The sequence below is a fragment of the Pleuronectes platessa genome, chromosome 13 (genome assembly GCF_947347685.1).
Source record: "Pleuronectes platessa chromosome 13, fPlePla1.1, whole genome shotgun sequence".
In the NCBI taxonomy this organism is placed as follows: Eukaryota; Metazoa; Chordata; class Actinopteri; order Pleuronectiformes; family Pleuronectidae; genus Pleuronectes; species Pleuronectes platessa.
Genome location: NC_070638.1, coordinates 7,348,859 through 7,374,349, shown reverse-complemented (window position 1 = coordinate 7,374,349; position 25,491 = coordinate 7,348,859). Strand labels below are relative to the sequence as shown.

The 25,491-nt window shown below is 42.8% G+C and overlaps 2 protein-coding genes across 2 annotated transcripts in view; one reads left to right on the top strand and one right to left on the bottom strand.

Annotated features, from left to right (window-relative positions):
- The window catches only part of b4galt2 (UDP-Gal:betaGlcNAc beta 1,4- galactosyltransferase, polypeptide 2), a 110,152-nt gene extending 89,527 nt beyond the window's left edge, over window positions 1–20,625 (top strand). Inside the window, exons 6-7 of the mRNA XM_053438628.1 lie at window positions 8,867–8,971; window positions 15,716–20,625. Of these exons, the coding sequence (XP_053294603.1) occupies window positions 8,867–8,971; window positions 15,716–15,866 (256 nt within the window). The 3' untranslated portion in view covers window positions 15,867–20,625. The remainder of the gene's footprint in view (window positions 1–8,866; window positions 8,972–15,715) is intronic.
- Window positions 20,626–21,131: 506 nt separating this feature from the next.
- zgc:113531 (uncharacterized protein LOC541359 homolog) lies at window positions 21,132–25,435 on the bottom strand. Its single transcript, XM_053438626.1, has 3 exons — window positions 24,913–25,435; window positions 23,677–23,806; window positions 21,132–23,493 (listed from the first exon to the last, which is right to left on the bottom strand). The coding sequence occupies exons 1-3, from the start codon at window positions 25,270–25,272 to the stop codon at window positions 23,303–23,305; spliced, it is 681 nt and encodes a 226-aa protein (XP_053294601.1). The 5' UTR covers window positions 25,273–25,435; the 3' UTR covers window positions 21,132–23,302.
- Between the last annotated feature and the right edge of the window lie 56 nt (window positions 25,436–25,491).

Here is a 25,491-nt window from a genome sequence, read left to right as displayed (position 1 = left end):
CGGCAAGGCCCTCAAGCATACATTCTCTTTGTTCAAACACTCACAAACAATCTTACCCGCTCACCACGGCTCTGTACTGCAGACTAAAAGAGTCAGGGTGGGGCTGAGGGCTTTAAATATGGTGTCAGGAAATACCTGCTGCAACTGATTGGACTGATTGGCCATGTTTGGGCCAAACCATTTTCCCTTGTGTCAAAGGGGGACACTGGACATTGACATTGGACATTAATGAGTGACAATTTTAAATGTACTAGTGAAAATCACTAATCTGCTAAATGAAAGTAACATTAACATGCATGCTGTATTTTTTGATGAGTGTATTCATGGTTGGTTGGCAAAATGCTCAGTATTATAATCCCCCTGTTGATTGGGCCTGTCTAGTGGGAGGGGCCATGGGGTATATAAGGGGTGAGCTGCTGTCCTTCTGACAGTCTGCTGCATGCTGTTGCCGGAGGAGGTTGTCGGTGTTGTGCAGGGTGCTCAGCTCTCCACGGAATATCTACTGAGGTGATTATTCTATTATGTTGTAATTGAGTTTAATTTGCATTTATTTTGCTAATGGATTATTTGATTTATTGACATTGATTATTTGAAGTACCGGTATTTGATTTTGAATATGCTTTGATTTATTATAGAGAATATTTGATTATTGATTATTTGAATTGATTGAATTATTTGATTGTGGAATTGGTTTTGAATATGTTTTTATTTGACTATTTGCAGATGTTTGGGTTTTGGCCTCCTATGTATGTTGTGCACTTATTTTGACACTTTGGGAGAATAAATGTTGTTATAAACCAATTTGCAACTGTGTGCCTTGCCATCTTTGGGTTTGAAAGTCCAGTCTTTTTAAGGTTACATTACCTTCACCCGAGGCGGGGTGTGACAATTGGTGGCAGTGGTGGGATGGCAGGCCGCAGAGGTTTTAACAAGCCTGGCAGAGGCAGAGCGAGAAGTGGGTTACGATCCCAAGTGTCAGTGCTAGCAACTACAGAGGAGGCTGAAGAGGTGGCCAAACCGAGGGCCATGGCTATGGAGCTGGAAGGGGCGGCGGCCATGGCTGAGGATCGTGAAGGAGTTGGATGGAACACCGAGGAGTCTGATGAAGATGTTCAAGGATATGAGAACTTGGGGGCTAGGCCTAAGCGGGACAAAGAGGGGTCTAGTAAGGCTAGGTGGTCTGCTGAGCCACCGAGGCCTACAACAATGCCAGGTGAACCTACACTGGTTGACATGTTCAAAGACTTTTTGATTGGCCAGCAACGTAGGGAGGGTGTATTGGTCCGTGAAATTCAGCAGTTAAAAACTGCCATTACAGTGCCCAACATAACCGCCTCACCTGTTAGCCAAAATGCTTACCCTCCTCTTAACCTACCTTCTGATGGTAGTCTTCGTGTGCAGATGCCTACAGACACACAGACACACACACACACAGCCACTCCCAGATCTCAAGCTTCAACACCAAATCCCCCTCCGTCTCCGTCCAGAGATTCTTCCAACACACCGCTGCGTCCAGGTCCAAAGATGCTTCCTTTCCAAGAGGGAGAGGACATTGAGAACTTTCTTGTGCGCTTTGAGCGGATCGCTCGCACCTGGGGCTGGCCTCCGTCTGAATGGGCTTGTCGGCTCATTCCCCTCTTGACGGGTAGAGCCCTGGATGCCTACTCCGCGATGGAGGAAGACGACTCCAACGTCTACGCTAGCCTTAAAGAAGCACTCCTTGCAAAATTCGACATCTCTCCTGAGACATACAGACTTCAGTTCCGGTCGACCTACATACCTCCTGGTGAATCTCCCAAGGAGACTTATAGCAGACTCAAAGGACTTTACAGAAGATGGATCAAGCCAGAGCAGCGGTCCAAAGAGGACATCGCCGAGCTTCTCATTCTTGAGCAAATGCTTCGCATGCTTCCCGACGAAATGAAGACCTGGGTCAAGGAACATGAGCCAGAAGATGGACTTACTGCGGCTAAGCTTGCAGGCCAGTACTTGAATGCTCGCAAAGGTCTCAGAATGCCAAGGCAACAGAATACCCGAGTAGCAGCCCAAGGGGCAGCTGACGTGTCTCACAAAGGAGGTGAGCACAGAGCCATTGGTCCCGTGAGTGTTCCAGGCACCTTTGGGGAGAAGAAAGGATTCTGGAGACCGGGTCCAGTGAAGGACCTCATCTGCTACCACTGTCAACAGCCAGGGCATTGGGCCTCAGTCTGTCCTCTGAAAGGGCCCAAACTGTCCAGCTTCTGTTATGTGCCACATCCATCTCTCCCAGCTTCAGTTGTGGCACCGTTCCTAGCACCAGATCCTGAACCTGAGCTTGAACCTGACACTGAGCCTATTATGATCCCAGCTCGTGTTAACGGTCGTCAAGTGCAAGCACTACTTGACACAGGTAGCTCTATGACACTGCTTAACCATTCCTTTGTCTTGCTTGGCAATCTTGACTATCGGCATGCCACTGCCATACAGTGTGTCCATGGTGATCAAAGAAGATATCCAGTGACTGATGTGACTGTCGTCATTGAAGACCAGGCTTTCTTGCTTCGTGTGGGGGTTCTTGAAAACATGCCCCATGACATGATTTTGGGCAGGGACTTACCCATTCTCCCTGACCTTGTGCATCAGGCACTCCAGAAGCGGGTGAAGTCCAATTCAACCCCAGCCATTCAAGAGGCTTATCCAGTACTTACCCGTTCCCAGACAGCCAAGACAGGGCTGGAGCCTCTTCCTGACTTGGACCCTTCTTTATGCCAGGCTGGACAAAAGGGACCCCGGAAAAGCAAACGCCAGCGCCGCCTGGAGAAGATCCAAGGTACTCCACTGTTAGGCAATCTATCTAACTTGAAACCTGATGAAGAGTGGCAGGTACCTGAAGACATCAGAGAGCTACAAAGAGCCGATGCCTCACTGGTACCCCTACTGGCGAAGATGAAAGATGCTAACATCACCTTGCAGCCAGACCAGAGTGAGAAGTACCTCCTGGAGGATGGAGTCCTGTATACAGCAGGTCAGCCAGAGAATCGCTTGGTTGTTCCAACTTGTATTCGGCCTCTTGTACTCCATCTGGCTCATTCCATACCCTGGGCTGGTCATCTTGGGCAAGAAAAGACTCTGGCTCGAGTCAAAGCTCACTTCTTTTGGCCTTTAATGGTCAAAGATGTCATTGAGTACTGTCAAACTTGTCCACAGTGCCAGAAGACTTCTCCGAGACGACCTGAGAGAGCTCCACTACTACCTCTTCCTCTCATTGATGTTCCTTTCCGGAGGATTGCAATGGATATCGTCGGACCACTGGAAAAGAGCAGTGCAGGCCATGAATATATCCTTGTCCTCTGCGACTACGCAACCAGGTTTCCAGAGGCCTTCCCAATGAGGAGTATCAAGACACCTAAAATCATTAGTTCACTTGTCCAGTTCTTCTCACGAGTTGGAATTCCAGATGAGATAATTACGGACCAAGGCACAAACTTCACTTCCAAGCTTATGAAGCAGCTTCACAAACAACTTGGCATTACTGGCATTCGCACAACCCCCTATCATCCACAAACTGATGGTTTGGTGGAAAGATTTAACCAAACACTGAAGTCCATGCTACGCAAATTCGTAGGCGACACCGGTCGAGACTGGGATAAATGGCTTCCCTTTGTGCTCTTTGCTTATCGAGAGGTACCTCAAGCCTCTACCGGATTTTCGCCCTTCGAACTAATGTATGGGTTCCCTATTCAAGGTCCTTTGGATCTCTTGAAGAAATCCTGGGAGTCCAAACCACCCGCGCCACAGGGTGTGCTTTCTTATGTGCTGCAGATGCGAGACAGACTAGAACAATACCGAGCTGAGGCGAAACTGAATCTTGGAAAGGCCCAGCTGAAGCAGAAGACCTGGTATGACCAAAAAGCACGACACAGGGTGCTACGGCCAGGTCAAAAGGTCATCCTCTTGCTTCCAACCTCCAGCCATAAGTTGCTAGCCCAATGGCAAGGTCCTTACTCCGTTGCCAGACAAGTTGGACCTGTCACTTATGAGATCTCTCATCCGGACAAAGGAAAGGCATCCCAGGTATACCACATCAACCTTCTAAAGGAATGGAAGGAGAGGAAAGGATCTGTGGAAGGAACTGACGTCCAGGACAGTCCAGAACTTGTGGAAAAGGGGATGCTGGCACGGGAAGTGGGAATGGAGGATGCCGAAGAGGATACAGATCTAGCCATGCTTACTACATCACAGCAACCTGACGTGAGTCACTTGCCTGCACAACCAGCCCTTGAACTCTTGCAGGTGTGTGAGGAGTTCCCAGACCTTTTCAGTGGAAAGCCCGGGAAAACTCCATTAATCGAGCATGTCATTCGGTTAAAGAACCCTACCCCTATCCGTCAACGCCCATACAGGGTGCCTGAGCGAATAACGGAACCCCTCAACAATGAGATACAAACCATGCTGGATCTAGGAGTGATCGAACCCTCAGACAGTGAGTGGTGTAATCCCATTGTTCTTGTTCCAAAGAAAGACAACACTATACGACTCTGTAATGACCTACGAAAAGTGAATGCGGTTTCTAAATTCGATGCTTATCCTATGCCACGAATTGATGAACTCCTTGAGAAACTTGGCAAAGCTGTGTTCATTACCACCCTTGACCTGTGTAAAGGATATTGGCAAGTGCCTTTGGAGAAGGAATCAAGGGAGTACACTGCCTTCCGTGGCCCAGAGGGTCTCTATCATTACACAGTCATGCCGTTCGGACTCCATGGAGCCCCTGCCACTTTTCAGCGGCTTATGGATCGAGTTCTGCAGGGATGTGCCCAGTTTTCTGCGGCGTATCTTGATGACGTGGTGGTCTTTAGTACTTCCTGGGAAGACCATCTTATTCACCTGCATCAGATCCTGTTCCGGATCCATTCCGCTGGCCTCACACTTAACACCCAGAAATGTGAGTGGGCCAAAACGGAGGTTTGCTATCTGGGCTACCATCTCGGCAATGGCCAAATACGTCCTCAGGTGGACAAGGTGAAGGCAATCCGAGACAGTCCTAGACCACGGACAAAGAAGCAAGTCCGGTCATTCTTGGGGCTTTCTGGGTGGTACAGGAGATTTGTGCCACATTTCGCTACCATCACGGCTCCTCTTATAGATCTGACTACCAAAGCAGCCCCTAATCCAGTGAAATGGTCAGAAAGATGTGAAACTGCCTTCTCCAATGTCAAAGCCATCATGTGCTCTTCCCCGGTCTTGCAAAGTCCTGACTTTAACCAAAGATTCCTTGTTCAAGTCGATGCTTCTGGTGTGGGCCTTGGAGCCGTCCTAGCACAAGGAAAGGAGGGTGAGGAATGCCCTATTCTCTATTTGAGCCGTAAACTGCATCCCAGAGAAACTAGGTACTCTGCCATTGAAAAGGAATGTCTTGCAATCAAGTGGGCATTGGACAGCCTTCGGTATTATCTTCTTGGAAGGACCTTTGATTTGGAAACGGACCACCGGGCATTGAGCTGGATCAACTCCATGAGGGATAAGAACTCCCGTGTCACCAGATGGTACTTGGCATTACAGCCATATTGCTTCAATATTACTCACAGAGCTGGAAAAACGAACTTGCTTGCCGATTACCTGTCCCGCCTGCCTGAACTTGCAGTTCCTGGAGAGGAGGGAGGTGATGTGACAGTTTAGACCACTGTCCCTGTTTGGCTGCCTGTCGGCGGCGCGCATTGATGGATGGTGTGAGCGGCAAGGCCCTCAAGCATACATTCTCTTTGTTCAAACACTCACAAACAATCTTACCCGCTCACCACGGCTCTGTACTGCAGACTAAAAGAGTCAGGGTGGGGCTGAGGGCTTTAAATATGGTGTCAGGAAATACCTGCTGCAACTGATTGGACTGATTGGCCATGTTTGGGCCAAACCATTTTCCCTTGTGTCAAAGGGGGACACTGGACATTGACATTGGACATTAATGAGTGACAATTTTAAATGTACTAGTGAAAATCACTAATCTGCTAAATGAAAGTAACATTAACATGCATGCTGTATTTTTTGATGAGTGTATTCATGGTTGGTTGGCAAAATGCTCAGTATTATAATCCCCCTGTTGATTGGGCCTGTCTAGTGGGAGGGGCCATGGGGTATATAAGGGGTGAGCTGCTGTCCTTCTGACAGTCTGCTGCATGCTGTTGCCGGAGGAGGTTGTCGGTGTTGTGCAGGGTGCTCAGCTCTCCACGGAATATCTACTGAGGTGATTATTCTATTATGTTGTAATTGAGTTTAATTTGCATTTATTTTGCTAATGGATTATTTGATTTATTGACATTGATTATTTGAAGTACCGGTATTTGATTTTGAATATGCTTTGATTTATTATAGAGAATATTTGATTATTGATTATTTGAATTGATTGAATTATTTGATTGTGGAATTGGTTTTGAATATGTTTTTGTTTGACTATTTGCAGATGTTTGGGTTTTGGCCTCCTATGTATGTTGTGCACTTATTTTGACACTTTGGGAGAATAAATGTTGTTATAAACCAATTTGCAACTGTGTGCCTTGCCATCTTTGGGTTTGAAAGTCCAGTCTTTTTAAGGTTACATTACCTTCACCCGAGGCGGGGTGTGACATCGTGCAATCTCCTTGCGAAAAAACCAACAATTTCCCCAATGTTCCTTTAAATTTCGAAAGAAAGCCGAAAATTAGTCATTCTTCAACAAAATAAAACATGAAAATCATATTTTTCTTCTGCGTGATGTTTAGACGATTGTTAGCCACCTCTCTGAACCTTTAATATACTGTACAAACATGTGGCTTCAGCCTCAAAAGCCCATTGATACAAAAGAGAGATGAAACGAAATTAAGAGGGGGAAGGGGGGAACAAATTAAACAAGGGGGTAGAAAAGGAAACAAGAAATGTGAGAAGAAGAGAGGATGGACAATAAGGCAGAAGAGGGTCAGGTGTTCTGACGCCAGAGCAGGCATTTGAACGCTAGAGAAGACGAAGAGTTGCTGAGGAGCAATATCAGGCCTGAATGCTTCCTGAGACCGAGTCTGCATCGGAGCGTCGCGGGCGGCGGATGAGAATTGCTCATTCCGTACTGACACACAATCCTCGATATGATTGCAAGTATGAATATCAATGTCTCCGTCAGCCCCTGGGTTTAAACCAGGCTTTGTGTGGAACAGATCTGTTGTTTGTGTTAGCCCCGTTCTCCATTTGTTGTTGCATTAGATACAAATCTCTGTGCAGGTTTTGCCCTTGTGTTGCGTCTCGGTGGAAATGCAACACAACCACTCTGTGTCTCAAAGTCTCACAGTTTTTGTTTTAACTGACACTGGCTGTAGATCCCCGGCTTCTCTCCCAGCTGGTGTCCGTGAAGTTCACCGCTCCTGTTCTCTCTGTTTAGGTTTTACAGTAAAAGCTGTCACTGTCAGTTTTGTTTGTTTGTGGTTGACAATGTTTGCAATATGGCTGCAATTTTCTCGAGGGGCTGTAAGTGAGACTTAGCCTTTCACTAAAATATCTCGAGTGTCCGAGTGAGCCCACGTGAGAATACAGCAGGAGTTATTCTAGAATATGTACAGCAAGCGAGTGGTGGTGTTGATGTGGTTTCAAACACAGACAAGAAACTGGAGGAATACAAATACCCCCCGATGAAGAGGAGGAGCCGTACACTACAAATAGACGATGACAATGAAGATGTCAACTTGGGAAGACAATCAGATTCGAGGGCTTTAGCCGTAAGACCCAATTTTCTGGACATTTTCCAGAGTTCATGTCTGAAAATGGCTCAGGAAAGAGAGATAGCAACTAAGGATTTTGGATTTGTATCTATGTGCATATCTATTGACATAGTTATGACTCACTATAATCTGTCCTCCTCTCTGTCATTGTTATTGCATTGCAGATACATATGTGCACATTGTGGAGGTCAGCATGTTTGGGGTCACAGATTAATAAGTTGAACTTGATAATCAGCGTAGCACTCGTTGTTCCGACTGCCTCAGCTGACCGGGCGACTGCAGCCACTGTCTTTATGAGAAGTAGTGGCTTTGGTCTGAGTCGACAAAGAGATCTTATTCCTCTTTATGGAAAGTAATGGCTTTGGCACGAGATAAATCAAACTTTGATGCTGTGAAAAAAAGAGATGTTTGAAAGTTCAGCTATTTAAGAGGCTTCCAGAGTCTGAGTTAAACAAATCAATGGGGTCTCTGTCCTGGCAGGTATCACTGGGGTTCGTTTTACTGGTGTTTCGTAAAAACAATAAAGTTTCCACTAGCAAACTGTGTAGAGAAGATCTAATCCTTCTCTTTCTACGCCTCCACGCTGGTGACAGACAGTGGCATTATGTTTTCAGTTTGTCCATCTGTTTGGCCATCTGTCCGTTTGTCTTCTTGTGAACATTAATATCACAAGAACACCTTTCTTTCTTTCTTTCTTTCTTTCTTTCTTTCTTTCTTTGTTCTTCTCATTTGGTACAAAGGTTCAGTTTGACTCAGGGATGAACTGATTAAATATCTTAATATCTTAAGATGCCTAAAGAGGATCCTTGGCACGAATGTTCACGTATGGATTTATTACTATATGGAGTTATGGATTCATTGGTTTGATTTTCACCTCAAGTCTGCCTTTAGGGAATTTCTTCAAACTCATTTGGACTCGTAGATGAACTCGTTAGATTTCAGTAGTCAAAGGTTAAAGGTCACATTGATCCATATTATTGTGAATGCAGAATGTCAGGAACACATGGACGGATTATAACCGCACTGGTTGGTGGAGGCACACAACCACAGGGCGGTACTTCTAACTTATCTTCCAGTCTCCCTCTTTGCCTCTTTGTTTGTTTCCCTCTCTCTCCCTCTAATAGATGTGGTCTCTGGTTGTGTTGCAGGATCACTCTGAACGGGATGAAGGTGTCCAGGCCAGACGTTCGCATCGGCCGCTACAGAATGATTAAACACGAGAGAGACAAACACAACGAGCCCAACCCGCAGAGGTACTGCATCACTGTCCAAGCTGCTTCTACGGCTTTGCATCGGGATCGATCCCACCGCCGCTTCTGTTCCACAGCTACACACTCTGCACGCCTCGAACTTCTTCACATCTGTTTGAGAGAATTAGGAATGTGTGGCGCTGCAAATGGCAAACTATCAATAGCACGTCCTGATAATTAGTGTTAGCTACAGAGCAATATCACTGCTCAGAACACATGAGCACAAGAAACAGTAGGGGTCCAGCTGTGAGAGATGATAACACACTATCACGACTCCTCGGTTCAATGTTGTATCTGATTTCATTCTGTCCATTTTTCCCAGTTAATCTGAGATGCTTCAAACGAGAAGACTTTCCTTTTGTTTTTCACTTAAATTGTAATTCAGGTTAGCACAAAAACACTATGGCTGCCATTGCTGCTGCTACAGTTCTGTATTTCTACAACCTAGACGGATAAATTGGAAGTATGAAACATAAAAAAAAAAAACATAAAATTCTACTTTAATCAGACATTTTTTATTGTTTGAAAAGTGCTTAACGTTTTGATGCTGCTTGATTCTTTGCAATTAAGAATCTATTCTGAACCACAGCGTTTCAGACCAATCAGCATTCGATGGAGGAGGAGCTACTGGCAGCTCAGGGCAAGTCTCATGTGCATCAGTTGTATCAAAACAGGAAAGAATATAGTCAATGAAAAATGAGCAAAGAAAATAACACTGAAGACTCTTCTTGATGGTTTGTGTCTTTTTCCAACTGGCTTCTGCAAACACAGACAGATGGTTCATTCAATCACCTGCTGAGGATTTCTTGAAAAATCCTATTCCTCTATTGGCTTCAAACAAAGCCTCCTCAGATGGTTCTGCATCAGGTTAAGGTTTTCAGAGACATTTTTCTGTAATGATATTACTCCTAACAGGATGCTTAAAGAGGCAAGAAGCCGCTGAGGTCTGGAAATATGCTGAATAAATAACATTTGTGGATATCAAACATTTCTGGTACTTTAAATTCATAAACAGTAAAACTGACTGTAGAGTTTAAGTTTGCTGCAAAGTCAGTGCAGTGGAAACAGCTGTATCCCCAGACGGGGTCATCAGATAGACTAAGCACCAACTGATGAAGCAAAATAAAAGTAAAAACTTCCTCTGCAGACTTGGACTTGGCCTTTCCGGTCAGTGACAGATTTGAAGATTTAGCGAAAACATTTCCAATAAAACAAAAATTGCTTTTCAGAGATATGGCCGAGGGGTTTAAATGTTGCTCTTCTGGCTTCGTCCCTTCGAATTGCTGTTCAGACAAATGTGGAAAACTGCTTTCCCATATAAATGTGTTAGGGTTTGATGAATGAGAACCAATATGCTGAGATGAGCCCTTCTAGACCCATTTATCACCAGGAGTATAGCACCTCATATTAAGCTGCTTAAACATGGATTATCGCTGTTAATTCTCCTCTGGAAAAGCCCTGTTTTCATGGCTGAGTTGGCCGGTGCAGCGATGCCTCTCAACACAAGAATCGATAGCTGCTGCAGCTCAGGCACAATGGAGACATAGTGAACCCTGTTCCCTCCTCCAATATTGTTTTAGTTAGATTTCTTGTGAAATGATTGTGGTCACGGTGTTTTGACAGGACTGCACCGCCTCGTGGTTTTAGCTGTGGCTCTTTAAATTGGTTTATAAGATGATTAAAAAATTGCTGGCAGCGAAAGTCATGTGAGAGAGAAGTGACCGTTTTTTCTCATGCAGTAAACACAGATAAACAAATTGGGTCACGTTTGCTTTGAATTTCTGATTCGCAGTTAAAAAAAGGAATTAAAAGTTTGATTATTCTTCATTATTCATAAATAATTGCATCTATTTGGTACAAAGTACTGGAGAGCACCAAATCCTATGGAGAGTTACATCCAGAGATCTCACTGTATTTTACACATAAGTTGTTTTCCTGTTTTAAAGGAATTACACATTTTACAGCTAAATTAATCATGAGCTTTTTTGAAAACTGAACTTTTGACTGTGGGAGTGAAACTACTTATATAAAGTAAAATTAGATTCTTACCTTAACTGAAAACAGTCCCTTAAAAATACAGCACCTACTGAGTGAGTATTTCAAAAATACTGAAAATGTTTTAGGTGAAATTGACAAAACATAACTGAAAGTCTCTAACCTTCTTTTGAGAAATCTAACCATAGATTTACTCAACGCTTGTGACAAATAAGCAGCCAATGACTTATTAATGAAAAGAAGTTTTATAACAAACCATAGATTAGATTTAACATAAAAAAAAACTTACACTCCCTCTGGCTTCACATCTATATACTGTTTATAGGCTGTTTATTGTTTTGGTATTTTGTCAAATTTCCATGTATCTTACCCTTCAGCAGAATCTGATGTCTGTGAGAACTGCTACTTAGCCAAAGGTCAAGTCTGCGGCATCAACAGAAGAGAAATTACACTTTCTTAGCGACATTAAGATGTTTTGCTGCTGAAATAAGTGAAACGTCTGAACTTCATCTAGAAGGGGATCAACTTTCAAACTAACAATCGATACTGTAAAACGGCCACAATATCTTCAATATGAAGAAGTCTGAAATAACCAGACCTGCACAATACGTCATCCATCATTGTTTTAAATGAGAGAGAGAGAGAGAGAGATTCAACGATCCCGCTGTAATTGCCCGCTGAATGGACACCATAGAGATGGGAGCCGGCTAGGTCAGACCAGGCTAGTTGCCTTCATCAAAGTCAATAAATCATGTGTGTGTCAGTGCGTGTGTGTGTGTGTGTGCGCGTGCCTGCTTGCAATGTGTGCGTGCTTGATACTTCCCGTTTTCCTCCTCCTCTCGCTCGCTCGCTCGGCCCTCTTCTCTCCCTCTCTGGTCTGTGGACCAGACTTCCTCAACAAGAGGTGACCCCATCAGCGACACTATTTATTTGAAGCCGATACATTATTCATAACGGTAGCGAGGGGCGGAAAGTAACGGACCCATTAGTCGACACAAACCTCATTCCTGCAGCCCTTCTGGACACTCATTATACAGTCTCGGAAATTTCGGCTTAAAGGATATTTTTGAAAAGAAGTGGGATTTAGACTTGAACACAGCAAAGTGGCTCGGAAGAATCAGGACGGTGTTAAAGGAGGGATGACAGTGTAGGGGAAGAGGGACGTTTTTTTTCTCAGTTTCTCTCGCTGTGTCTCTCTTCTGGCCTGAAATTTTATTCATCATTTTTTATCTCCTGAAGATAAGATAAAGATTTAAGTTTTTATTTGCAGCAGAGTGTAAATCTCGCAGTCCATCAACCAATTGGAATTTTCTTTGACTGACAAAGTCGTAGGAAAGGGTTGAGCTTTTTAAAGTGTTTACTTCTTTCATTACCTTAATCAAGTGACTGAAGATATTTCCTTCAATCAGCACTAAGCGCAAATAACATCATTGAAATGAAAATATTGGGTAAATAGACTATTTTAACCTGAGGATAAAACCAGATTAAAAGCTTGTAACTCATCAAAGTTATTAGAGTTCGTCCTCTGAGGGTCAGGAAGGTCTGCACCAAATGTATTGCAATCAACCTCAATAGGTGTTGAAATATTCTACTATTAAATAATGAGACAACAGAAAGTCGTATAGTAAGTAATTATAAGATATGAGTATATCTTCTAGGAACTTTTTAACCCTAACCCTTTTTTTTTATGATTTCCCGATTTCTGAAAAGTTGCATTTCCAGCTAGAAAATAAATTTCAACCACTTTCTTTACCTTAAGGAGCTTTACACACACAGGTCTGTGCTTTGCCTGGATACTCAACCTTATTTTTGTCTTTTAAGATGATCCCCATGACAGACTAGATACGTGTAGAGTCATAGGTTCCTGGAAACGTCACTTTCACTTACCACACCAACAACCTCCAACATCAATTTGTCTTTCAGAAATATCTTAAAACCCTGAGGCTGTACACGCAGAGCTCTGTCATTCAATTACACAGATAAGCCGAGCGTCTGTCTCCGCTCAGTCTTCAGGTGCAGAGTTACCTCTGTTTTGATTCAGATTAATGATAGAGCCTTTCAGGAGAGTTTTTCTGGAGTACCTGCGTAATGTCCAGCGTTTAAGGGAAGTGTCGTCTCGACTGCTTGATTAATGTTTACCGTCTCCCCCTACACACACACACACACACACACACACACACGTTTGCTCAAATATGCACACACTCTCACACAGGAGTCCATTCTCTCAGCCCTTTGAGGTGGTGGTTAGGCATAGAAATGAGATACTGGGCCGGCAGAAGGAAGAACGAGACATTCATCACCAGCAGCGAGTATCAGTTAGCATGCACAGACACACACCAACACACACAAATACACATAGTCCAAAGACGGTAACATATGAATGGAATATTGAACAGTGTTATTGTGCAACTCATTCATCTGAGATGCACAAAGCCACGCTTGCTAGGGAGAGTGAGTGAGTGAGTGTGTGTGTTAGACAGTTGTAGAATCTGTCAAGGGCCATTTCAATTTGTACAACATCCTTTGTGGGCCATACAAAATTATTGAAAACAAATATTATACTATAATTTGTACTGGTTTGTTCATCTCTGTCCTCATCAGATTTTATTACTGTTTTTGTATTTGAATCTTTGCTGTTTTTAATATTGTTTTTAATTGTGTATTTTTATTGATGCCTGGATTTGCTTCTCCTTGGTGATGCGCCTGATGTCAGATGGTAGTGATGATGGTTTTAGCCGAAACGACTTGAAACTTAACAAAAAAATTTTTTTTTAAATATGCTTAATTACTTTCTATCCAAGTGTTTGATGAAAAGATAACGCTCCCATGTCTGTATGCTAAGAATGAAGATAGAGCAAAGAGACTAGCTTAGCTTAGCATCAAGACTGAAAACAAGGGGAAACGGCTAGCCTGATCGTGTCCATGCTTAACAACATCTGGTTACCATGAATCTGGTCTCATTTCAAAGACTTTTGTAGTCTCAGGTTTATTTTCTTTCACATCTCTGGATGGACTCAGGCTCCATATTATAGCAAACAAAGCAAATAAGCATATTTCCTTAAAAGTCAAACATATCCCCTGAGATGTTTCTCTACTCAACAGTGATGGAATTTATGCCACTGGGGCAAAATAACCCCAGACGCTGGCTTGATAAGCTATTGTTGAGATCCTAAACCAGAAATGTTTTCCTGTGAGACCCTCAGTGGAATTTAAAATAGACCTTAATTTAGCCCAGTTAGGAAATCAGACTAATGAATATAAAAGGAGGGCTGCCTTTGTCTTGTCCTCTAACTCTAAAATAAAACTGAAATGAGAAAGATGAACGGGTTTGAGGTGATATCGCAAATACAGAAGTGCACATGTGTTTGATTCTCTCTGTATTTATACAGGGATTAGTTTATTCCTTATAATCTCGGCTGTTGCAGATTGATCCAAAGAATTTCCTCTCTCCCTCCGATCTGATTCACTCTATTTTTAATATCAGTATATCTCGCTGTCTCCATCTGTCACTGTCTCTCTCTCTCTCTCTCTGTGATTTATATTTATCTCCCTGCCTATCTGTCCTCCAGCCGTCATATCGCTTGAAGCCGCCTGATGTTTCTCCTCTCGTTTGCTCTCTGCCTCTTGAACTCACTCCCTCCCCTCTGAGATCGAAGCACCATTCCTTAGTGGACGTCAGTACGCGTAATTCTATTTATACCTTGTTGTATTATAACGTTCAAGGGAAAGGATGCTCGACATCTTCCAGCTTCCATTGATGGTAGCAAAGCTCTTTTTGATTTGATTTGAGAGCGACAGAAGAAGGAGGCGATGCAGACAGACGAGAGAGACGCTCACGAGTCACTTCTGACAAGGACTCGTAGACTCAGTGGTCCATGTCGGACTGAAGTGTCAACTCCAGTTGTACGTCCACGCATATCAATAGGACGACGTGTCATGTTGGACTCCATCACTGTTTTCTTTTGAAAAGTGAACGTGCACATGTGAGCTCCTTTGCTGTTCTCAGATATAAGAAAGGCTCTTTAAGATTGTACTCACACTGTGGCCTCATTTCCAATGCACTGCTATTATTGTTGTGAGGGTGGAGGGAGGGTTTTTGTTAGGAATCTGTTGTGAGGCCAGATGTTGCATCACACACACAGTTCAGTGTGTTACCGTCTGACAGTGTGTGAATTGTTTTTCCATCTTTAATAAGAAAACACTGAAATCAGAGCGGCCTCTGATGTAACTGCTGAAGCTCAGCCAATGGGGAAGGAGACACCAGCATAGCTCAGGCAAACCGAGGCGGACATGATGGATGATGCCGTTCCCTGGGTACTTGAATGAGGCCATAGCGCCACCTGTTGGTCATGAGGAGCATTGCAAAAGAAAACCACTTCACCTCAGTTTGAACAATTTAGCAGAATGGTCGATCACCTTACCATCGATGTCTATGCTGTAAAATAAGTTTAGGATGTTTGTGATTATTTTATAGCACTTTATCCATTATTTTCTCTAACGTATAATTTACAAAAGTTTTGACATACTATTGTTTTTTTGTTGGTTAACCCTCAGGTTTTTGTGTTTTTAGCGCCTTATGTTATTGTGTAGAGCTCTGGGCCCTGAATGTTGAGTGAGCATTTTTTTTTTTTTTTTAAATAATGCCATCTTCAAACACTATTATGTTCTTTAACTAATCAAATTCTCTCTCTCTCTCTCTCTCTCTCTCTCTCTCTCTCTCTCTCTCTCTCTCTCTCTCTCTCTCTCTTTCAGATTCAATAAAATCCAGAACACAAAGAACACGATGAAGAAGGATGGCATCAGCTCGCTGACCTACAGAGTGGTCCAGGTCAAGAAGTGTGCCCTCTACACAAACATCTCCGTGGAGATCGGCAAGGCACCGCCTCGGCCTATCAAGGGCTAGAGAGAGAGAGAGAGAGAGAGAGAGAAGATGGGACGAGAGGAAGATGAGGGGGTGATGCAATTTAACTGGAGAGGAAAAGGTGGAAAGAGGAGAGATAACTGAAGGGCTGTGAAGAGAACACACACTGTATGTGGAGAGAACCTGGGGAGTTGGAGGGAAGCGTTGTCAGGAGCACATCACAGTCTCTTAATCTCTCCTCACCCTCTGTCAGTTTTTTGAGATTTCAGCTTGTCGTGTCTGTTTCCAGGATTCAGGCTCTCCCCGATGTGTTTTTTTTTTTTTTTTTCAAGCAGCCAGTGGCTTCACACCTCCTACATTTACCAATCAGTGACTTCATGGTAGTGGACCAAAGTATCGGTGGCAGAATGGAGGTTGGCATCAAACTCAATGTCTTTCTGTTCACAACCTTTGCAAACTGGAGGGCATCCAATGGCATATCTACAGAGGCCGCTGACAGCAGCTGTGGTTGGGTGATTAAAAGATGAGACACTAGTATCCTGGAAGGCTTTGGAAAGTGTTTCATGTCATGTTCTGGAAATGATGGACAGCTTCCAGAGGGACTTCTTGGAATATATTGATTGAGGTGATATAAACCAATGATTGAAAAACAGGTCGTTAACATTGAAACTCAATCGGACCGAGAAATTGAAGGATACAAAATGTGCTGCCTACTGGTTGGGACATTTTAGGAAAAATAAACCTGGCTAAGAATTGACTTCCTCAGCATTAGCAGTGACAGAGGAGCGAGGAGCGCCCCCTGGAGGAAGCTGTAAAGTTAACGTGACGTGACGACGTGCAGTGTTGGACAATGGAACTGCATCGTGACGGTTTGCATATCAGAGGTATCGGCTGACGCTCAATGGACACGTGACAATTTCATATTGACATTTTTCATCAGGGAGTGTCCTGTTTGGATCTAATAACTCACTCGAACCCTCCACTATCAATTATTGAATGTGTTATTGTGCCTGCATCTACAGCAGAAGACTCAGAACTGGAGCTGATACATGTTCTTCATCGGCGACAGACACCGGAGAACTCTCTTTCTGTTCTCATTGTTTTTTTTTATATATGAAGTCAAACTTTGGAAACCGAATCTGACTTATTGGAGGTTTTGAAACGAAAGTGAAAACATTGATGATGTGGAAAGTTTTCTCTTGGGTCTGAAGGCGACATGGTGGAACTACCATGGGAAGGCATTGTGAAATAAAATGGAGGAACTGGGCAGAAATATATATATATACTGACAGCTCAGTTAAGATCTTAACCCCTATAGCCTATACTGGAGATCTTTTCAGATTTTTTTTGTAATTTCTGCATTAAAAGATAAAGTTTTTTTTCTCTTTGAGAAGGAATTAATTCGAGGAACATCGATAGTCAATATTCACAGGTAGGCTATTTTTCTATGAAGCTCAAATGCTGTCGTGCACAGAATGTCGATCTGCTGTGATCCAGGTTTATTAATACAAAGAATCTGGCAAACTGCTTTTTAATCAATCAGCTACTGAAAAGTCAATAGAAAAACATCTACAGGGACATGGGACCATGTTTCAAGGTTAAACTACTTAGCTGTTTGTTCATTAGCCATCATTAGACAGCTGCTTATTTTAGCATTCAACCACTTCCTGGCTAGCATCGCCGTCAAAGGGACTGGACTCAAGCTCTAAATGCTGAATTCTCCATCCAGAAGAAAGATCCAGAATGCAACAAACTTCTGGACATTACATAGGAATATGTTCCAGTGAAATTACTGACTTCTCCAGAATATTTCAGAGGTCTAGTGAAAAAGACACAACGACAGTTAACCTTACTTCCTGTTAATTTTCCCACAGTCTTAAATAAATGTGTCCATGAGGTGCTTCGATATTTCCGAATAGAAACGGCCGTCATGGGGAGGAAATCTCTGAATGCTAACGTTAGCTGTTGTCTAATAATGTCCCGTATCCCTCCAGTTTGAAAATCTGTAACATTCCGTGTGTTTATATGATTTATCAACCTTGATCACAGCAATACAACATGATTCTGTAGACGAACGCTTCCCACCTTGAGCATGACATCACAGGTAAAAGTCCGCCGTGGGGATATGGTCTTTATTTGTTTAAATACAGATTTAATTTGGTCAACTTTCCTAAACATATTTGGCTTTTAATATCAGAAATGAGCTGTCAGGATATAGTCATGACTCATGTTCGACAGGAAACATCATGGTGACTAGAGATTAACTGAGATATAATCTACTTTTATTTTTTTATTTTAGCCTGTGATGTAACCTGGAAGTCAGAATTTCTTTTAATTATTGCAAATAATTCGAACTCTATCGCTACTATTACTATGCCATTTTCTCTCTCTACTATATTGTTTCTTTTTATCGTTCAGAAAAAAAGAGAATCATATCCGGACAGAGGAAATTATAAGGTCCTAGTCTTCCGCTGTTGGAAATTGTGAATTTTAAAGCAGTCATTTTTATCGATTTAGCCGTTTGACTGACGTCTCTGTTTCTACTTCAGATTTTATCGCCGTCAGTTCTTTATTTTAATCCGTTTCATCACGCTGTCAGATCACAGACGTGATTCAAATGAATCAAACGTACACTTTTTCTACTGAAGCGGTTTTCATTTCAATTCTGGCAGATGAACAAACGAAACCGGTTTCCTCCATCATCATCATATCGAAAGCCTTTGACTGTTTTATACTTTGATGCGTTGCTCACATACTTTTTTGTTGTTTGTTTGTTTCTCCTCATCTCTGCTGTTGACGCCTGAACACCAAACTGATGCCTTCGGAAATGACACAGAGAAGCATTGAAGGTCATTATTTTAGGGGTAATACTGTATCACTAAAGGAAAATGTGTATAAACGTGCGTTGTAAGACAGATGATACTGATTTGAACACATATTTGTTGCAGCTTAATAACTGTGAAAAGATATGATTGGATCTCTCTTCAGCATTCACACATGGATACACACCCTCTTCTCCTCTTTCTTCTCTCCATCGTGTCATCTTTCTTTGTGTTCTCTTTCTTCCTCTGCCAGTCCAGGCTCTGTGTGTCGATGCACAGTGTTGTGCTTTGTGGTGAGTCCACTGCAGACTCTGCTGCGTCTCACCGGAGCTCTTCTTCCTCTTTCAGTAGATATCGACAGGGCTCCTCTTTGTGTCTCTGAGTCAGTGCCACTTACTGTATCTTCGTTTGATCTATACTCTCTCTCTCTGTACTTATTCCTTTCTGTCTCTCCCCCTTTTATCATCATCCTTTCTTCCACTTTCTTCCACCTTCTTCCCTCCTAATTCACCTTCACTCTTTTCTGTCTTTTCATCCTTTTTTTTGGTCAGAGTGCAGTTTGCTCTCCTGGTGAGTTCCAGTGTCCTTGGTAGACAGACAACACATGGAGAGGTCATTGCAGTCCTTCCTCTTTGCTGTTCACATCTCACCCTGTGCAATATTCTTGTTTTATTCATATCCTGCTTTAAATCATCGTTTATGATGAGGTTTGGTTTTCATTTGGTTTCTAACCCGGTCGTATGTTGTTTTTTTTCTACTTTATATCCCAAAAAATTCTTCACGTTTTTACCTCTTATTCACCTTTTAATTTGAAAACCGTATTATCAGCACACCACAGACAGTCACAGCTATTGCTTTGATTTGATTTTAAAGCGTTAATGTGGCAGCTATTCAAGTTCTGAGAGTTTGATATCTTGACAGAAAAAAAACAAGAAAAAATGGAATCTATATTCGAGCAGCAGCTTGGACTGACGTGAAACTCGCTGGAGTATAAGAAAATATTTGCTTCTTCAATTTTCAAATTAAAAGCCAGTTTGGCTAATCAGAATCAGTGGAGCGTAATGAAGTGCTCCACAGATCAGTGACACATTTGAAAACAGACAGGTTCTAAAACACGTTAAAAAAATATAGGAAAAACTTTCAAACTAAAGACATTCTGTTGATATTTGTGATATGATAATAACAACGAGAAAATGTTTGTGAAGAAGAAACATCCATCGTTTGCCTTAAAACTTATTTGTGTGCAGTGCTGATAGTTCAAACTACAAATTACACTATTCTGAAATCAGATTTTTAACACCGGTGGTTTTGATTCACTCACTTTTGGACATTAGGTCAGTTGAGGGTGAATGAACAATTGTGAAAAATCATGTTGAATTTTCTCTACTGGTGGCCATAACATACACCTTAAGTTTCTAAAATAGAAATATGTTTGATGCTTCCCATCTCCCAACACCCAAATACCCACTTCTTTCAATCCTCCCACCTGATCACACAGACCGAGTTGTATAAAATGGCTGAAGTGTCCCGAGCTTCATCGAGGCTCCTCAGATAAATTACTGGAAAAACCTTTATGAGGTCAGTTAAACAAAGAGAGTACGAGCTGAGAAAGTGAAGGAGTTATGGAGACAGACGTGGCCACAGGGTGTATAAACAGTGACATGGATATTTAGATGTAAGCGACAGAAACCTGAGCAAAACTCATGTTTGAAAAGTTTCCTGTTACTCGAGAACAAAGGGGAGCACGAGGGGCGCTTGATGTTTCCTGATGGACGTTCGATTTCTAAAGCCGTTCCACTCGTCGAGCACGCCTCAGGTGTTCAAGTCCTCGAAACGCTTCTTCAAACACTTCTTCTTTTTCTGCCGCAGAGAGCAGACGGAACTTTCAGGCCTTTGGGGCGTTTTTAAAGATTTACCGTATCTCTAGCTATGGGTCTTTTTTGTACATTGAATGTTGAAAATGTTATATCTTATATAGAATGCATTATGTCATAACAAACCTACTTTTTCTATACAATCAATAAATCTGATGTTAAAGATTGTATGGTGGTGTTGTCTTTTTTTTATTGTGTGGGTGTAAATGGACCTGCTTCTTTTTCTCAGGTTACACAGGCACGTCACCTGCAGACCGAGGTTTCCCCCGGAGCGGTGATATCTGCCGATTTTTGGCAAACCATATTACCTGTTGTCATGACAACCTCCATAAGCCTGTTACTGGTGTTCGTGTGTGGTCGGCTCCGACTGTGAGCTGAAGTGCTAAGTACCACCCTGAGGCATCCGGCTTCTTTAGTTTGTATTTTCACCTCCATCTTGCTGTATCAACATATCTGTAAACCTCTCTGTCTTTCTCTCTTTTATTTTCTTAATCTTTACATATTTTTTTTGTATTGTTTATTATGTGTTACATTTTTTTCAAAGCGGCAAATTGTTCTTGTAGTGTAGAAATTATGGACTGACGAGAAAACACAAAGTGAGCAGTAATTAATTGACATGAAAAGGTGTTTTAATTTGAAATACTTTACAGGATGTAGGCATATCACCAACAGGACACATAACATGGTTTGGGGGGGGATATGGGAGTTAGTTCCTTTTGGTCGATGGATTCAAACCTGCACTTAAAGGAAAGGGATATACACAGTAAACATGTCAATAGGCCTGTTACCTTAGTTTAGTGTAAAGGTACAGTGGTGTTGAACTTCTCATCTAAGCAAAAACGCAAGCATTTAGAAGATGTTCACAATCCTAAAAGTTTGCACTTCCTTCCAAACCTTGCTTTAAAACAATGGAGATTTAAGACTGAGGAACTCGTCAGTCGTAACATTACACAACCTTTTAAAAAGAAGCTCTTTTGGTGTCTTAGATATAAAAACAGGCTCCATCACTGCACATAGACACATACTATTATTTTTGGTTTTCATTTAAATGTCCCTCTTGATTAAAATACTTGCAAAATCCTTGTAGAACGACCGGCTGTGTACAAACTATAAAATGACAATATATATATATATATATACTTCATGCTACATTTCATTTTGCATGATTGTGAAGACAGTAAATGATCGTGTTAACCTGACATGTTAATAACAAGGACTAAAGCACTAAATTATCTTTTCTTTTCCTGCTCTACAGTTTACATGCACAGATCAAAGTCCATTAAATGAAACCCTGTTGTCTACCACTACTGTACAGTTATGTTAGGCTATAGCAAAGTCTCTCACACATCTCTTACAATGTCTCAGGACACAGTCTCATCCATTATGTTTCAGTTAGAACGGAAATGGAACTTTGAAATTTATAGAAACGTTTCAAATGGTCTATTGCCTCACTGAGCCATTCACTCGTCTAAATTGCATCACAGCTGTGCAAACGTTTTTAGTGCTGCATCAAGTCGTGACAGGTCAATTACAAATCCTGTTCAGGGGAATCTCATTGCATTTGTTATATGGCTGCTGTTTACCACAGTACGTCTGGAAATTTACTAAATAACACCATCTGGGTTTTTACCTTAAAAATTATAAAAAACATATTGATCCACTGGAGTCAATCTTTTTGAAATCTAAAGGCAGAAAAATGGAGTCAGTTTTATTTGTAGTTCCTATCAGATTTGTTTAAATCTTTAAATTTTCAGTAGAAGCCCAAATGCTGCACAAGGGTGGCTTGTGTTTGAGATCCCTTATTCTTGCTTTATTTTTAACACACTGTCCCTTGTTGTCACCCCTGTTCATTTGTCGGTGGGTTACTTTGTTTGTAAGCGTGATTTACACAAAATCGACTAAACAAAAAAAATACTCAACGGATTTACACAAAGCTTGGTGGAGGGATGTGGTATAAGTCAAGTAGTACCCATCAACCTTCGGTGCGGATCTGGATCAGGGGGCAGAACCTGGTTTTTATTATGTTATTTGATTTAATATAGTGAGATATGGGTTTTTTTCACTGATTTCCCAGGGAATCATTCAAGGGTCTTGAATTAAAAAACTCTCAGTTTAATGGGAGTGTTGTTTGGCCTTAGCGAAGGTTGTCTAGTATTTGAATGAAGACATGTATTCCTGTTTTCCTGCGTCTGGTGTCTAGTTTAGAACTATGAAATCGAATCTGCCCGTCTTTACATAACAGTGCGGTGGAAGCATGAGGCTGGCAGAGGCCAAGAGGTGAAACAATTAGCCGTTGGGCCCATATTGATGGAACCAGTACGCCTGTGGTTGCCCTGAGGTTTCTGTGGGTCAGTTCCTTTTTGGTAACTAATTAAAACGCATAGAATAACAGCAACACAACAGGGTCACAACTTCAGAGGATAGTTCTGGACCTCCGGCCTCGAATTTCCGCCCTGTTTGTGCAGAACAGATAAGGAAACACAAGGATCCACTCTTGTCCACCAAAGTGACAAATTCATGGGGTCTCGTCAGTGATATAAAAATGTTGGATGGATTATCCTTGACACGGCAGCTGAGCTTAAAGTCTTTGGTTGCCGTTCCCAAAGATTTCTGTGGCTGCCGATGATCCGTTAAGTCTGACATTTAAGATGACATTTTGATTTAGCAGCGGAGAAGGGTTCAGCTTCGTCTTAGACACGGCAGGTTTGCAGCTGATCGGACCCTCGAGGAATGTGTGTATTTTAAGACGACAGCTGACTCTCTGCTGCTGACAGGCCCCGGATCAGTTGTGCTGGGCGGACGGTTGTTCAGGTGTGCAGTTCTTGAGGCGGGAACAGGTGGCGAGACGGTTTCCCTCCCAGTAGCCGGCGTCCTGGCCGTCATGACAGCGACACTTGGTGCAGGAGTCGACCCACACGGGCTCTCCTGCAGGAATCACCTGATGGCGGGAGGCGTCAGTGTAGCAGTTGGGACCTGGGGGGACGAGCAACAGACAGGTCAGTGTGTTGGACTGCTTGGGTGGATGGTGTTGGGTGTAGTACACACCTACCCACCACTGCATGCAAAGAATAAACTGAATAAAGATCTCAGGGTGGTGCCTGTTACATCTATGAGAAGCTTTCAGTGCTTTTTAACACAGTTCTTTCTCCAGCTTACCGTCCTTGCATTCAGGGCAGCACTTTCCAGGCTCGTAGACGGGGTTGACGCACGGTGGGGGGGCGCAGTCTGCAACCAGACAGCGGGCGATGCCATCACTGTCACAAGTGCACTGCTCACACTCTGACGGCTGTGAGAGAACAAACTCAGTGAGACGCAGCATGCCTTGTTTTAAATCTCCTCAGGATGCAAATGGTTGAGCTGACAGTTTGTTCCCCAGGCACTCCTCGTGCCTTCTCGATAGGGGGCGCCATTTACCTCCAATTCCCTGCTCTATACAATCAAGTTAGACCCAAGTAGAAATCATATGGTTCAGAGTTTTTTGGAAGGAATTCCGATCGTGTCCTCATTTATTTTTAACACGGATGTTTAGTAAAATTATAAAAGCGTATATATATATATATATATGAATCAAGAGGAACAGTGGTTACAGTAGCTACATTTTTAGCTTAGTGAAAATATTTCTAACAAACTGTTATATTTCTTTAAAACACATATCTATAAAACATTTTTATTTAGAAGTGTTGGACTTGGCAGCCTCCTTTAAATCTGTTCCTAGTCTCACACACTCACATTTGCACAGATATCATTAGGACTGTGCTGTTCAATGTTTAATGTACATCCTTTTACACTGTTCCGCTCACAATATTCTGTTTAAATTACATATTCTGATGACACTGCATATATTATTTCTATTTAAAAATAGTTACATATATTTACTTGTGTTTGTGGTGCATGTTTACACTTCCCAATTGTGGAACTAATGGGGATTGTCTCATCTCATCTCATCTCGTCTTTGCATTGACTTCCATTCGACAGGTTTAACCAAAACCAACCAACCAATTTTAACCATGACTGATTCAGGCCTAATCCAACCTCAACCAAACTACAATTCACATGTGACACTCAGAAAGTAACTTCAGCTTTGGTCCCCGTGAGGTCCCCACAAGGTCAGCGTTTAATGCTGGAAAAGGCCTTTACAAAAACCAGTATATATACTAATGTATAATATAATCCTTTATTGGTCCCACAATGGGTATATTTGCAGTATGACAGCAGCAACAGTCAAAAAGATATCAGCAAGTAAAAAGTAACATGCTGCAATACTTAAGTGTAAGGAATGTAAAAGACTATAGAAAAATATGAATGTTATTAAACAAGGATAACCAGTGTAGACTTTCTTAAGGCCCTTTAGTCACAGTGGTGTATTTAATGGGGATCATGTGTCATCACTACCTGGAAGCTTTGTCCCAGCTCGTACACCACAGCTCGGTACTCGCAGCCGATCTTCTCGCACCGGGGGCAGCAGTCGGTGGGATAGTGGCTGACATGGATGCACGCCGCCGGCAGAGTGGTGCACTCGGTGCGGGCGCACGCGGACCCCTCGGCGGTGCACTCACACTGGGTGCAGTGGTCCGAGTCCAAAAAGTACCACTCCCCGACGTAGTAGAGGCTCCCGTTGGCCTCGCAGGTGCTGTCCTGCTGCCCGGCGACGGAGAACCCAAACCCGGCCTGCGCGCACAGCACCAGTGCCAACAGCCCCGCGCGTATCCTGCGCGCCACGGAGAGACGCTCCCTGGAAACCGACGCCATCATTGATCTCACTTAGTCCAGAACAAGGCAGAAGTTAACGATGGAGCGACAGGGAAACCTCCACAGCAGCTGGGATCAGTGGGTAAAAGTTCCTGCCATTGTTGGATGAAGCTCGGTCCGTGGGTCCTCCCTCCAGCAGCGCTGTGCCCGGGCTGCGCTCACTGCCGCGCGGAGCCCGGAAGGGGGTGGAGGGCTGAGGGGTAAAGAGGGAGAGGTGTAATC